Source organism: Mytilus galloprovincialis, chromosome 9 (assembly GCF_965363235.1).
Source record: "Mytilus galloprovincialis chromosome 9, xbMytGall1.hap1.1, whole genome shotgun sequence".
NCBI lineage: Eukaryota > Metazoa > Mollusca > Bivalvia > Mytilida > Mytilidae > Mytilus > Mytilus galloprovincialis.
Genome location: NC_134846.1, coordinates 74,135,013 through 74,150,068, shown reverse-complemented (window position 1 = coordinate 74,150,068; position 15,056 = coordinate 74,135,013). Strand labels below are relative to the sequence as shown.

General features: G+C 31.0%; 2 protein-coding genes across 2 annotated transcripts in view; one reads left to right on the top strand and one right to left on the bottom strand.

Moving 5' to 3' along the window:
- Positions 1–557: 557 nt before the first annotated feature.
- LOC143045913 (mitochondrial import receptor subunit TOM22 homolog) lies at positions 558–2,839 on the bottom strand. The gene is made up of 3 exons (XM_076218753.1): positions 2,682–2,839; positions 1,590–1,832; positions 558–752 (listed from the first exon to the last, which is right to left on the bottom strand). The coding sequence occupies exons 1-3, from the start codon at positions 2,748–2,750 to the stop codon at positions 669–671; spliced, it is 396 nt and encodes a 131-aa protein (XP_076074868.1). The 5' UTR covers positions 2,751–2,839; the 3' UTR covers positions 558–668.
- A 100-nt stretch (positions 2,840–2,939) lies between these two features.
- The window catches only part of LOC143045912 (exportin-6-like), a 33,988-nt gene continuing 21,871 nt past the window's right edge, over positions 2,940–15,056 (top strand). The window contains exons 1-7 of the mRNA XM_076218752.1: positions 2,940–3,043; positions 6,814–6,904; positions 7,586–7,698; positions 8,216–8,413; positions 10,496–10,655; positions 11,913–12,047; positions 14,513–14,939. Coding sequence (XP_076074867.1) covers positions 3,041–3,043; positions 6,814–6,904; positions 7,586–7,698; positions 8,216–8,413; positions 10,496–10,655; positions 11,913–12,047; positions 14,513–14,939 — 1,127 coding nt within the window. The 5' untranslated portion in view covers positions 2,940–3,040. The remainder of the gene's footprint in view (positions 3,044–6,813; positions 6,905–7,585; positions 7,699–8,215; positions 8,414–10,495; positions 10,656–11,912; positions 12,048–14,512; positions 14,940–15,056) is intronic.

The window sequence follows — 15,056 nt, the reverse complement described above, 5'->3', positions numbered from 1 at the left end:
GTCAGATGTCATATTTGTTTTTCAAAATTGTTTTGTTATAAACTAAGGTCGTTAGTTTTCTCAATTGAATTGTTTGATATTGTTCATGTCGGGGCCTTTGTTGACAACCATACAGTACAAGTTTTTCTCATTGTTGAATGCTGTACGGTTACCTATAATTGCTTACATCCTCTTCATTTGAACTTTGGTGGATAGTTGTCTCATAGGTAATCATATCACATCTTCTTCTATTTAAATGACCAGTTGGTTCAATAGACACTTAGATTTCAGGGAAAGAGATCCTGTTGTTTAACTTTTCCTGGATATAAAGTGTTCCAGCCAAACTACAGCAAAGGCTCCTTAGAACTTCAAATATTTTGTAAGCCAACACCTATCTAACCATTATGTATAACTAAAAAATCTGAATTATGTGTAAGCAACTGTTATGGATTCTTTTTTTAATGAAGTTTTTACAAATTGTCTGATTTTGTCAGTAATAATAGACTAAGATGGATTGCTCTCTTCAGAATTTTTCCATCTTGCATGTTTAAAAATCACTGTAATACATTATTCTAATGGTCTGTTCAACATCAATTTAATATTAAAATGGTTTGTACAATTACTACTGCAAACATACACACATTCATTCTAACACTCATCCAAATACATAAATGATAACATTGTTTTTATCATGATGTTGGTGGCATTGGTGGCATCATTCCTGGCATCATGGGAGAACTTCCACCCATAGCGGCATTTGGTCCCAGCAATATCTGTAAAAAAAAAAAAAATTAACAAACTTTAAGTGATGTACAACAGTCATGTAAGTCTAATTTGGTAGGTTGTTATTTGATAGTAATATTTTTTTCTTTTTTATTTGCAATATTTTATAAGGAATTCATGGTTCAACTAATAAGCAAGCACCCATAAATCTTCTCAACTAAGAACACACTCAACATGCTCAATGGTTATAAAGCCAATAGACATATTTTTTGGGAAATCTACAAATATTTGTTCCCATTATGATTATATGATCTATTTAGGATTTGAGTAAAATATTTATCAAAAGACTTTGAAGATATGGCATGTTTTTGACAACTTTAAAAACAGATTTTTGAATAATGTCTACATAGTATGCCCCAAACTTGTAGGAGATGTTTAACACTGAAGATATTCTCTAACTTTACATGTTCACTTCAAAAAATCTTGAATTCATTGCATACCATTGTTGCTCTAACCATTTTTATGTATTGATACAGATGTTGGTTTTTGTTTGATTTGTCTTTTAAATTTATCTACTAGATTTATTATCTTACATAATTCATCTCTTTAATCTAAATCACTGTTTTGAAATAAAAATTCACTAAATTTAAAAATTTACAATGATAACAGTAAATCAACTTTTTCTGTTACAACTTTTTATTTTAACATTTAGCCTTTTTGTGCTATTTATTTTTACTTTTTTTTTTTTTGTTGGTGAAAACATATCAGAGACTTTCGAAGTTTGATCATTGAATGGCTTATTTTTTTCAAATGTGAAAAACAAATTTATGAATTGGTTGGATAACAGTAGACCCTTAATTTTTTGAAATTCAGATTTTTTTTATCACCTGTCTTTCTTGCTGTCTTTGTTGTTCTTGATGTTGAGCCCTTTCTTTTTCAAACACAACAGGTAAGACTAAAAGTGTTGCAGCAGATGTGGCCACCCACAGTAAGTTCCTGGTCAGACCATATCCTTGTACTGTATATTTTCCTGATAAACTGACAGCTTGACTGCAGAAATTTCTAAGGCCTTCAGGAAACATTTCTGTTAAACCAACCAATCTCTCAACAATGGTTTCATCCATAACCTCCTGAAAATAAATTATATATATATATAATTTCCATAAAAAATAATGAAGACATCACAAATTAACACTAAGAGATATGTCATGTGCCATATACATCTGTCGATTTTTCAAAGAAGTAAAACTGTCTGAATCGATGTGTCACTGTGAAAACTGTCTAATTATGAGAAAATAAAGGATGGCAGGTAGGTGAAGCTTACATAAATGAAGAGATAAATGAAAAATGAACAAATTGATACCCGATTTATATAATTCCAAGGCCATTAGTTGGCAAAAAAAGCAGCGCATCTATTTTGGACGGGCAAATATCCACTTTTTGATATGGGAAGAGCTCTGACATCCCACAGCCCCAGCTTGTCTGTCAAAACAGCCGTTGGAAGTCAGAGTAATCTCGGACTAACCAAAAGTGTAATCTATATAAAATTATAAAACAAACGAGAAACACTTATGAACCACATCAACAAGCGACATCTACTGAACAAAAGGTTCCAGAATTAAAACAGGTGCAAACAAATGCAGCAGGTTAAATTTTTTAAATAGTTACCAACCTTCACCCTTACCTGAAACCTAAGCCTGAAACAAAATTATAGTGTAAATGTATGATGTAACATCACAACATTAGACTAACTGTCATAGAAAGACACACTAATAGTCACTTTAAAATATCAATTGACGCATGCTTAAAATCTTATTCAACACAAAACTTTAAAAAAAAGGGTGCAAACGTTTGGGATTTCAACGTGAAAGGGGACGAACGAGAAATCGGAGCAAACGTTATTTTGCCATTTTGGGCGAATAGACTCGGTTTCCTCTTCGATCGAATTTCTCCGTCAATGAATATATTTCAACTCTTACATCATCATCTTCGTCGAGAGGTATGTCTTCAATCTCTTTTGGTGGGGATCCCTGACCGTCAAGTGACATTCTGATTTTGTCTTAAAAATATCGGCTACACTCGTGTATTCGATTTTCTGTCAACGTTAAAATGAACTTGATTCGAAAATAAACGTTTACGTCTAATCAAACGCCAAACTGATTTTGATATTTTAAGTGGAAAAAACAAGAAGCCTTTCGAATGCGTATACTGGTTCTTACTACTATTTTCAGTTTCATCTCTACTTCTGTCCAAAATGAACCAGTTGTTAATTCATTCGGAAGTACACAGGAAAAATAATATGTGATTTACATTTGTTCCGTCTGCACAAGTAGATAAAATGGTTTGTATTTAGTGAAATAAATAAGCATAACTGAGGCATTTATATTCTGACAAAGTCATGGCCGGTTTTAGAGTTAGATTAGGGCCAGGTTAAGAATAAGATTTAGAGATACAGTGCTCACAGAAACAGAGAAGGTGAAGAGATTATATGAGACAACTTTATACAGGCTTTCAAAATTATAAAACTAAAAGGTTTCAAATATATATATCATCTGTTAAGACTCAGATCAAAGTCTGTTCTGTAATTGACGTCCATCCATCAAAACAACGTCATAATCAGACATGGAATTCTCTAATCTTGAGTCTAATGCAACGTAATGATTAACCATTAACCAGTTAACATTTAGCTTTGAATCTGGTTCCTTACCTGGAAGAAGAAGAAATCCGGTTCCTTACCTGGAGGAAGAAGAAGAATGAATCACAAAATGACATCCAATATAAAACATATTTACACTTTTGGTATTCAGCTGAAATTTGTCCCAGAATGACAATGGTACAACGGAACCTACTTCCTACATCAGCAATGCTTTGTACAACAGTCGACGGCTTCAAAGAGCAGATTTCTATATCTGCTCCTCACAAATATTCTAAAAGCTGCATAACATGTACATAGTTTTACAAAAAATATATGCATAGCAGTGCTCTAGCTAGAAATCAAAAGGGGCAGGGTGCCAGTGGAGGGCAGGGCACTTTTTATGATAAGAAAAGGCACTGCTCATTTTTTTGTCTACGTTTCTGTGTGTATCACGAGTAAACGAATCTCTTTTTTTATTTACTGTATATGTTGTTTTTTTTAAAATAAAGATGCTTTTCAACTATAGTCTTTAGTTCATTGATTGTGTAGTTATGAATGATATAGTACATCTTCATCAACATATTATGTTTTTACAGTTTAACTTCACTCTACCCCATATCAAAAATATGTGTTGTTTTTTTATCTATATAGGAATTATAGCTTTTAATACACCAAATGATGTAAATTTGAGAGCAATACTAATTTAACAATGTTTAGAACGTATAATTATCAAGTAGAAATTGCAATATATATTTTTTAATATGTTCAAAGACAGTTAATATCTTTAAGGTAACATTATTATTTTATTATATATTCAATTGGTAATTTATTCCATTTTTTGATACTAGATAATATTTTTAGAGCACAAATTTGTAATAAGCTAAAACAGGGGAAGTAACTCCAAAATCAATTTCCACCACGTTTGGGTTAATTAAAAACTGTGCTTGTCGCTAACAAGTTGAGATGGAAGGCATTTCTGTAAAGGCATAGTTTTATTTTGATGACTTAAATTCAATTCTAAAGTCATGAAAGTCTTCATTTATATACGCTCTTCCATTGTGACTTGGAGATCGAAAATGCCGACCCAAGCTAAACACACTCGCTGACACATTCATCAAAAGTATGACAAAAAGATACATTGTCCTAATTAAATTACCTACTTATTAACACCTTTGAAGTCTTTATCATTGTAATTAATTGTAATGACATGATTAACCTGGGGGCAATCACACAGGTGTCATATATGTAATTAACTTGGAGATCAAAAATCGATGAAACAAAATTTTACCAAAACGGCACAAGATAATTTTGGAAAAAGACGTCAGGGCAGAAGGGCGCGGATGAAGGCACCCAGGGCGCAGCTGAGGGCACCCAGGGCGCGGCGCCCTTCTATTTTGGGCTAGCGAGACCACTGCATAGGATAACAATCCACAATTTTTTTAATTAAATCACTGTTATATTTTTACTTTATTTTTCTATGCACCAATGCAATGTAACGTAATATTACTGAACATTTATTTCTTTTAAATTGTTAATATAAAGCCAGGCATGCAACGGCATGTAATAGTCAAAGTTGTGACCGAGTGCGGAAATATAAAGACAGATACGAATGTACAAATGTAGATAGATAGACCTTAGATCTACTCTGAATAACCTTAATAATGATTGAACAAATTTCAATTCTAAGAATAAAAATAAGAAATTATATACATCAAACCGGACCTTAGCGTTGGAAAGGCATCTATTTTGATTTGATGTAGCCAACCGTCATACAATGTCATAGAAAATCAACTGTTTACCTATTAAATAGTGAACAGACAAATGTAAACTCAGCTTAACTTTAGAATTATTTTATTTAATTTAGTTGCTAGCAACAAGCATAAATGACACGATCATAAATGTCCATTTTTATACGCCCGTCATCTTTTAGACGGGACGTATTATGGCATACTGTTGTCCGTCCGTCTGTCGTACCGTCCGTTTGTCCGTCCGTCCGTCCGTCGTCCACACTTCGGACAATAACTCAAAAACACTTTCACCAATTTCCATGAAACTTAACTGAATTGTTTATATCTATTGACGTAAGCTCCCTTTCGTTTTTTTTTAATTTCAGATTTTAAGTTTTGGATTTATGGGGCTTTATTCATAAAAAAAGGGGGGATTTTTAACACTTCGGACAATAACTCAAAAAGGCTTTCACCAATGTCCATGAAACTTAAGTAAATTGTATATTTCTATTGACGTAAGCTCCCTTTGAATTTTTATAAATTTCAGATTTTAAGTTTTGGATTTATGGGGCTTTATTCATAAAAAAAGGGGGATTTTCAACACTTCGGACAGTAACTCAAAAAGGCTTTCACCACTGTCCATGAAACTTAAGTGAATTGTTTATATCTATTGATGTAAGCTCCCTTTTGGTTTTTTTTAATTTCAGATTTTAAGTTTTGGATTTATGGGGCTTTATTCATAAAAAAAAGGGGGATTTTCAACACTTCGGACAATAACTCAAAAAGGCTTTCACCAATGTCCATGAAACTTTGTTGAATTGTTTATATCTATTGATGTAAGCTCCTTTTCAATTTTTATAAATTTCAGATTTTAAGTTTTGGATTTATGGGGCTTTATTCATAAAAAAAGGGGGATTTTCAACACTTCAGACAATAACTCAAAAAGGCTTTCACCAATGTCCATGAAACTTTGTTGAATTGTTTATATCTATTGATGTAAGCTCCCTTTCAATTTTTATAAATTTCAGATTTTACATTTCCGTGTTATGAATTTTTATGCTTAAAAAATGGGGGATTTTCCTATTTTGGGACAATAACTAACACTTTCACAAAATTTTGTGCAACTTTGATAAATTGTTTATATCTATTGACATGTCACATAAGCTCCCTTTCCATTTTTATAAATTTTAGATTTTACGTTTTCTTAAGTAATGAATTTTTATACTTAAAAAAGGGGGATTTTATGAAACTTTGGTGAATATATTAATGTAACATCCCTTTTGATTTGTATATATATTTCTAGTTGATCATATAAATTCATTTAAAGCATAAAAGACAAGTTAAAAGAGCAACAGGCGTATCATGCGCTAAAGCACAGCCCTTTATTATTTCTGGCATTAATCAAAACATTACTGACATTGCAATTTCAATTGGGACGTCAATCATGTGCAGTCCATATTTTATTGGAATAAGGACATGGCTTTGTTCTAAAGGGGAAGAAGAATGTCATATTAGAATTGATCTTTTTTTATTTTATCTGTCTCATTAGGTCAAAGACAAAAGATAATTGAGAGACATCTAGAGGACAATACACAAATTCAAACAATAGAAACAATTAAAAAAATCTCTCGCCAGCCTCAGAAGGGCTTGAAAATCTGTTGATTTAAATTCTTAGGAAATAAACTCCAACAATTGATGTTTGAACTATCAATGACTATTGTAATTAATTAAATATATATTTATTTTCAGGCTTCAGATGAAAATTCCTTGCAAGCCTTGGAAGGACTTATGAATGAATTCTTTGCTGGGCAAACAACTAATGAAAGGAAGAGAGAAATTGGTATAAATTATATATATAACAATAATTACTAACCTGACTTATATATGAATCTTCATCTTTTAATATTTACATTCATTTTTACCACAGTTGTCTTTGATATATTTTCAATTACAATTGTATTGGGTAACTTTCACTCGTGAATGTGTTGCCATTTTTGTCTGCCATAACTTGGAATATATATGACTACATTGCAATTGTGTACTAATACATGTATTTAATATCAACATGGTCTGTAGATGGTGGTTTCTCCGTTATAACTGTGTTGTAGTTGACCAATCATAGAATATGAATACAATGTTTCTCAGCAAAAAACAAAGGCTAGTTCATTTCTTAATGATTCAAGAAGGAAATAAAAAAGAACACGTGTTTCTAGTTTTACCTGTTAACAAATACTACAAAGAATGACACACCTTTTACTCATCTAGGATCATTGTCAACTCCAAATATCATGTTTTTTAATAAGTCCATTAAAGAATAAAAAGTTTTAAAGAACAAAAAAAGTGCTTATTTTAGTTATTGCCCTTCAGTGTACATGTATGTTGGATAGATAAGATATGTGCAATGCGGAGGACATTTGAACCCTATTCTTTTCTTTATAGCTATGTAGAAATCAAATTATGTTTATGATTTATCTTTGTACATATACATCATTATGTAAAAACTGATATTTGATACTTTTAGAAACAATTCTAAACAGTTTTTGTCAGACAAGAGATGCATGGAGACATAGTTTATACTTCTTAGCCAATACACGGAATGAATATGTTATGATGTTTTGTATGACAGCAATGGAGGTATTTATAGTTTAACTTATCCTTAGTCATGCTTGTGAAAAAGAAGATGTAGAACTTTTCTACCAATATATTTCTTTGGTCTGTTCATCTGTTTCATAGCAGTTAAAACAAAGAATTACAAAGCTAAATTGATATTTTTATAGCCACGTCTTGGCAGAGGGGGTATTAAGTGTTACCGCTGTATGCTATACATACATTTGTATGTCTTCTATATGTACATCCCAAAATCAGTTTCAGTTCTCTAACTTTAATTTGCCTCAACCAAATGTTATGAAACTTAAACGTAATAAGTATTGCCACGAAACACTGATTAATATAAAATTTGGGTGGCATCACTTTTATCGTTCTGGAGTTACAAATGTATACCCCTTTTAGTATGGAAAAATAGCTGATATCCATTCATAACTTAAACCTGCCTCAACCAAATGTTATGAAAATTATACACAATGCTTATTATCAAAAAAAATGTTTGAATTATGAATATCTTGCACTTAAATATATTGTTATTATTTTTTAGAATATGATAAACAGACAGTGGATTGGTCTGAGTGCAGAAGACAAATTAGTGATTAGATCAACATTAAACCAGTTTTTACTTGAACATCATACAAAAGTTCCAAATTATATACGAAACAAACTGGTGAAAGTGATAGTTGATATAGGAAGGATTGACTGGCCACATTTCTATCCAGACTTCTTGTCAAACATCTTACAGGTTTGTATTGTGTGTAAGAAGAAGATGTTGTATGATTACCAATGAATCAACTATCCACCAGAGACAAAATGATGTCATGGATGTAGATGCTAGCATCTGGGTCAAGATGCGTATTAGGTTCTCCATAGGCCGTAATGGTAACGTTTTCTTCTGTTGCTCAGTCCATATCGCTAACTTGGATATATATGATGGCTCATTTTCACCCATGTGGTTAAATTTTTCGGGGTACGAAGCGAAATTACTTTTTCCGTAAATGAGCAAACCCAGAGTATCCTTTTGTGATGCGGCTCCTCGTGGTAAAAAATCCCATTTTTAACACAATATGTTCCTTTTAAAATTTAATACTTTGAACACATTTCAAGGCACATTAGGGATATTGTCCCATCTATAGAATATTGTATCCATTAATGAGAAAACTACTGTATAGAAATCTTAATTTATCATACATAATTTACTAAAAAAAAAATCTGTAGCCTAGTGAATGATAGTTCATTGTTCACTATATGACAAAGTCTGCCCTTTATTGGATAAAGAACTAAGGTGTTATTTCATTTACTGTGCTTATCCAGTGACCTTTGGGGTATCACAATAGCAATGGCCAAAACAGTTTACCAAATTGCAGTTAGATTTCTTCTCCAACTAACTGATCAACTGGTAAAATGTTTTAGCAGATTGCTCAAGTGAAATGTTGTTAGTATGAAGTGAGTGCTATAAAATCAAAAGTAATACTTACCATCCAGATCCAGTTAGTTGATATCTTTGTCATTTGTTTCAAACACAAAAATGACTTACTATAGTATGAGTCACTGAATAAGAAGGTCTAATTTTGACATGGAAACTTCTATCATAAATAGATTTTATAAATAAATAGTTCAAACCATTGTTTTGTAGATGTATATTTTATAGCTCTGTCTTCTAAGACAAAGTTATTGTGTAATTATGATTCGTATAATATTTTCTATACAAATTACTGATCTGCTGGCATTAAAGGGAAATAATTTTTATTGAGTTATTGTAGACTAAAAAATTAATCAATGATACATGTACCTGGCTTCTGATTTTGCCTACAATTTTTTTCAAAATTTTAATTATCTTAAAAATAAATTTCATTGTTTCTTTTCAAAACAGAGGATAAAAGTTTAATAATCATAAAAGTAATGTTACAAACAAATTAAATGAGTAAAGTTGATATTTGTCAGACAAAAATTGTGACAACATTTTGCTGATTTTCAGTAATGTAAATTATTTCCCTTTAATGGTAGCAGATAAGTAATTGCTTTAGAAAAAAAAATCCAAATTACAATTATGCACTAACTTGTTGTTGGAAAACGGAGCTATAAATTATAGACTTACAAAACAATGTTTTCAACTATTTATTTATAAAATCTATTTATGATAGAAGTTTCCATGTCAAAATTAGACCTCCTTATTCAGTGACTCATACTATAGTAAGTCATTTTTGTGTTTGAAACAAATGACAAAGATATCAACTAACTGGATCTGGATGGTAAGTATTACTTTTGATTTTATAGCACTCACTTCATACTAACAACATTTCACTTGAGCAATCTGCTAAAACATTTTACCAGTTGATCAGTTAGTTGGAGAAGAAATCTAACTGCAATTTGGTAAACTGTTTTGGCCATTGCTATTGTGATACCCCAAAGGTCACTGGATAAGCACTGTAATACTATTTTGTTTATTTAGGATACCAGATACAAAATTATTAAAAATACTGTTTTGTCCCTTTATAACATTATATGCAAGCAGTGTCATCATCTATGTCCCATGGACATTCTCCATTTGATTTGTTTCTAGAGATACTTAGTACCACATGGCAGAATTTTTAACATCCTTGACCATAATATTCAATTTAAGTTCAATTTTGCTAGTGGAATTTAGTTTTTCCAAAATATTTGAATGCAAAAAAAATTTAACCAGGATTTAAAAAATTAAGAAAATGTGAAGAGTGAAGACTCTTTATAAAATCTTTTATGCCTTAATTAATTTGTTCTTTATATCACTTATGTTTAAACCTTTATTTGTTACCACTAATACAGTAACTTAAATTTTATATTTCAGTTGACATCTCAAACAGACACTGTATTATTAGGAGTGATAATCCTTCAAACTGTATCGGAAGAATTAGCAACACCAAGGGAAGATCTGAGTATGGCTAGGAAGGAAGAATTACAACGTCTACTGATAATTCAAGTGCCAAATATACTTAGTCTTCTTAACAGTAAGATTTGATAGAGTATGCTGAGACTGTTGAGGACTTAGAGCTATTATTGCCAATAATGTAGATTTTTGCATGATCCAATTAAGAATTATAAGTTTGATATTTTGGATTGTTGTGTCAATCTTGACTTCATGGTTTTGAAGAAATATAATAATTTACATAACTTTTGTTGCAAATAAGTAATATGTTCAACATATGAGCTAAGACGGGGCATTAGCTGTCAAAGTCATGTTCACCAGTTTGACTCAAATTTTATTTATAACATACTTCAAAATGTTTATCAAAATTACAAAAAATCAAAAATAAACAATTAATGATACATGGAATGGATAATATGTATCAGCATTTCATGTAAAATTGAGAATGGAAATGGAGAATATGTCTAAGAGACAACAACCTGAATAAAGAGTAGACAACATGTGTTCTTTTGTCTATCAAAAAATTGAGATGACATCTGAAGACTGGTCATAACGGTCATATAACCTGAAAAAAAACATAAATATAGATAGAGAGAGAACACATGCTATTGAATTTTTTAAGTCTGTTTCATTTCATTTTGTAGATTAAAAATTATGTCCATCATCTTTTTCGCTGTATAAGAATGATTTTTTTTGTGGATTGAATCAGATAACCAAATGGAATATCCTTGTTTCACTTTCAATGTTGGCATTCTTTTCCTTTTAATTGCTGAATACATATGTAACCCATCTCCAGCTAAGGGGTTTAGTTGAAGGTCACATGAATATGGATTCAATGAAGTCTGATTATTCACTTGCAAGTGAATAATTCATCAGCAATGTTTCTTAGCTTAGTTTAAAGTGGAGAAATATTGTACATGTAGCTGTTGCATAAACAGAAGGAAAATTTGTTTCCATATTTATTTTCCTGTCTTTCTTGTATAAAATCCAATGACCAGTTAGTGCAACCATTACATCATTACCAACAAAGCTCACAGTTACATTACATCATAATACTATGTTACCAACCATGGCACATAGAATTACCTGTTTATTTTGTTAAAGACGATTTAAAACAAATGTGTTTCCCTAATCCCTTGATTCAAACTGTATCAATGTGCCAACCAATAGAATTTATATAGTATGATACACATCTTCATGTCAAATGATTTAAAATTCCAAAAAATGTTATTGTGGGTTTATTAACATATTGATAGGCACAAACTAACATTGTAAATTCTAATTTAATCCAAAACTATAAGTATATGTACTTGTTATCTGTAACAATGCTTAATTTCAGATATATTAGAATCTGTTTTGGAGAAACACCGACACTTAGTTGCAGCTACACCCCCACCCTCTCCAACATCAGGAGAAAGAAATAATCATAGAGGATTGGAATCTTCAATGTTACTAATCTCATCTTCACCATCAGGTATATTGTCTGTTAAAATGTAGATAGGGGCTAAATTAGAATTGTGGAAGATGTTTTAACATTTTATTTGTTGTAGCAAATAATCTTTCAGACTTGATCGTTTGTGAAATATTATTTCCAGATTATCTAGAGTTATATCCCTTGTTTACTGATTCGTATAATTAATTTTATTGAAAATTATATCTTTTAATTTTCCTGCTATATTAGAATTGAAATCAATTAGGATATTGGTTTACTGTAGAAATGTATTATCAATAAAATCATATGCAATGAAATTAAAATGAATAGTTTTGATTTGCATTACGTAAAAATGACGATCATCCTTATTTGGAGTAAATAAACCTGTGTCACTTAAAACATGACATTGTTAAATTTTGACAGGATTGTTAAACTTTGATATAGGAAGAAACTATTAGGGGAATGTTTGTTGTGTTGTAATAAACAAGGAGGGGGTTCTTTTATTGTTTATTTGAAGTGAAACATGACATGACCATGGGTACAATGCACGGCTCAGTGTATATGTATGTCAAATTTTATGTGGGTTGATGCAATCCCAAAAATATGTTTGATTGTATCAGAAATTTATACAAGGACTGATGCTGGAGAAATTTTATATGTTAAGGGGGCTCCTGGGTATAAATCAATATTTGTTTATGCCCCATTTATGGGCATTATGTTTTCTGGTCTGTGGGTCCGTCTGTTCGTTCGTTTGTCCATTCATCCGACAATACGTCCATCTGTTCCACTTCAGGTTAAAGTTTTTGGTCGAGGTAGTTTTTGATGAAGTTGAAGTCCAATCAACTTGAAACTTGGTACACATGTTCCCTAAGATATGATCTTTCTAATTTTAATGCCAAATCAGAGAATTTCCCCCATTTTCATGATCCACTGAACATAGAAAATGATAGTGCAGATGGGGCATCCATGTACTGGGGACACATTCTTGTTTTAATATAAGATTTTGCTATATTTTTTTATAAATGAACTTTACCATATGCTTAGTAGAAAAATGAATATAAAAAAAATGAGGTCACTGTTCATTTAAGCTCATAATCTTCCTCCGAAAGAAGCATACATTTTTGTCGAGCCTTCGACTTTAGTCGAAAAAGCGAGACTAAGCGATCCTACATTCCGTCGTCGGCGTCGTCGGCGGCGTCAACAAATATTCACTCTGTGGTTAAAGTTTTTGAAATTTTAATAACTTTCTTAAACTATACTGGATTTCTACCAAACTTTGACAGAAGCTTGTTTATGATCATAAGATAGTATCCAGAAGTAAATTTTGTAAAAATAAAATTCCATTTTTTCCGTATTTTACTATAAATGGACTTAGTTTTTTCTGCGGGGAAACAAAACATTCACTCTGTGGTTAAAGTTTTTAGAATTTTAATAACTTTCTCAAACTATCCTGGGTTTGTACCAAACTTGGACAGAAGCTTGTTTATGATCATAAGATAATATCCAGAAGTAAATTTTGTAAAAATAAAATTCCATTTTTTCCGTATTTTACTTATAAATGGACTTAGTTTTTTCTGCGGGGAAACATTACATTCACTCTGTGGTTAAAGTTTTTAGAATTTTAATAACTTTCTTTAACTATCCTGGGTTTGTACCAAACTTGGACAGAAGCTTGTTTATGATCATAAGATAGTATCCAGAAGAAAATTTTGTAAAAATAAAATTCAATTTTTTCCGTATTTTACTTATAAATGGACTTAGTTTTTTCTGCAGGGAACCATTACATTCACTCTGTGGTTAAAGTTTTTAAAATTTAAATAACTTTCTTAAACTATCCTGGGTTTGTACCAAACTTGGAAATAACCTTATTTATGATCATAAGATTGTATCCAGAAGTAAAGTTTGTAAAAAGATTACTCTGTTTTTTTCTGTAATTTACTTTCAAATGGACTTAGATTTTCTTACAATCATAAAATAGTAACAAGAGGAATATTTTTATTGATTTTTTTCCTCATTGTTGTTGAGCCTGTGATTTACAGCAAAAATAGGCGAGACACTGGGTTCCGCGGAACCCTTACAAATTTTTGTTAATGTCCTTTTTTTCTGTTAAGCTAATGGGAGAAATAGAGGTACTATCGAAGTACAAAAAAACTAAATTATAGAAATTACTTAAATTTTACAATTATTTAGTTTATGTACAGCTTATTTGAAAACAATAGCAAAAAATATAGGTCTCCTAGGAGTTAAAAAAGATATTTCTATTTTAATGCCAAAAAATGGCATTTTTGCACCAAAGGGAGATAATTTGGAGCTTTTTCAATGATATTAACATTTTAAAAGTCATCTGGGACCAAACCAAATCATTTTTTTTGGTTAATTTATACCATATCTTAAAGTAATAACTAATAGTGTAATAAATAAAATTTGTAGTGAAAAAACAAATGTTTAATATTTTGCTGAAATTTTTGTACCTGCGAGCCTCCTTAATGGTCAGATTTTTTTTGCAGATTCCATCCTAAGTAACATGTTCAAGTCACCTGGTCGCCATGTCCAAATAGAAGCCTTGCCACCTCTGGATGATCAGTCGAAACTTTTATGTACACATGCATTGACAACATTATCACAATATTTTAGTTGGATACCTCTATCATCAACAATAACACCACAATTATTAAGTACTATATTTCATTTTGCTGGTTTTGGATGTGAATCAAAGTCATCTTCATCATCATCCAACTTTAATACGAATACACAATCTTTAGGAATTTTAGCAATGAATTGTATCAATGAATTATTGTCTAAAAACTGTGTTCCTGTCGAATTTGAAGACTTTTTGTTACAAATGTTTCAACAGACATTTTATCTACTACAAAAGTTGACAAAGGACAGTAGTACAAATTCAACTGGAAATAGATTGTCTGAAATAGATGAAGGGTATGTTGATATATTATATTATGTGTGTTGTATGCATTGTTATAGTTTAGAGAACAGTATAAAAATATACTCCACATTATTATTAAGAAATATTATCTATATTTAAGGGAGTTCGCT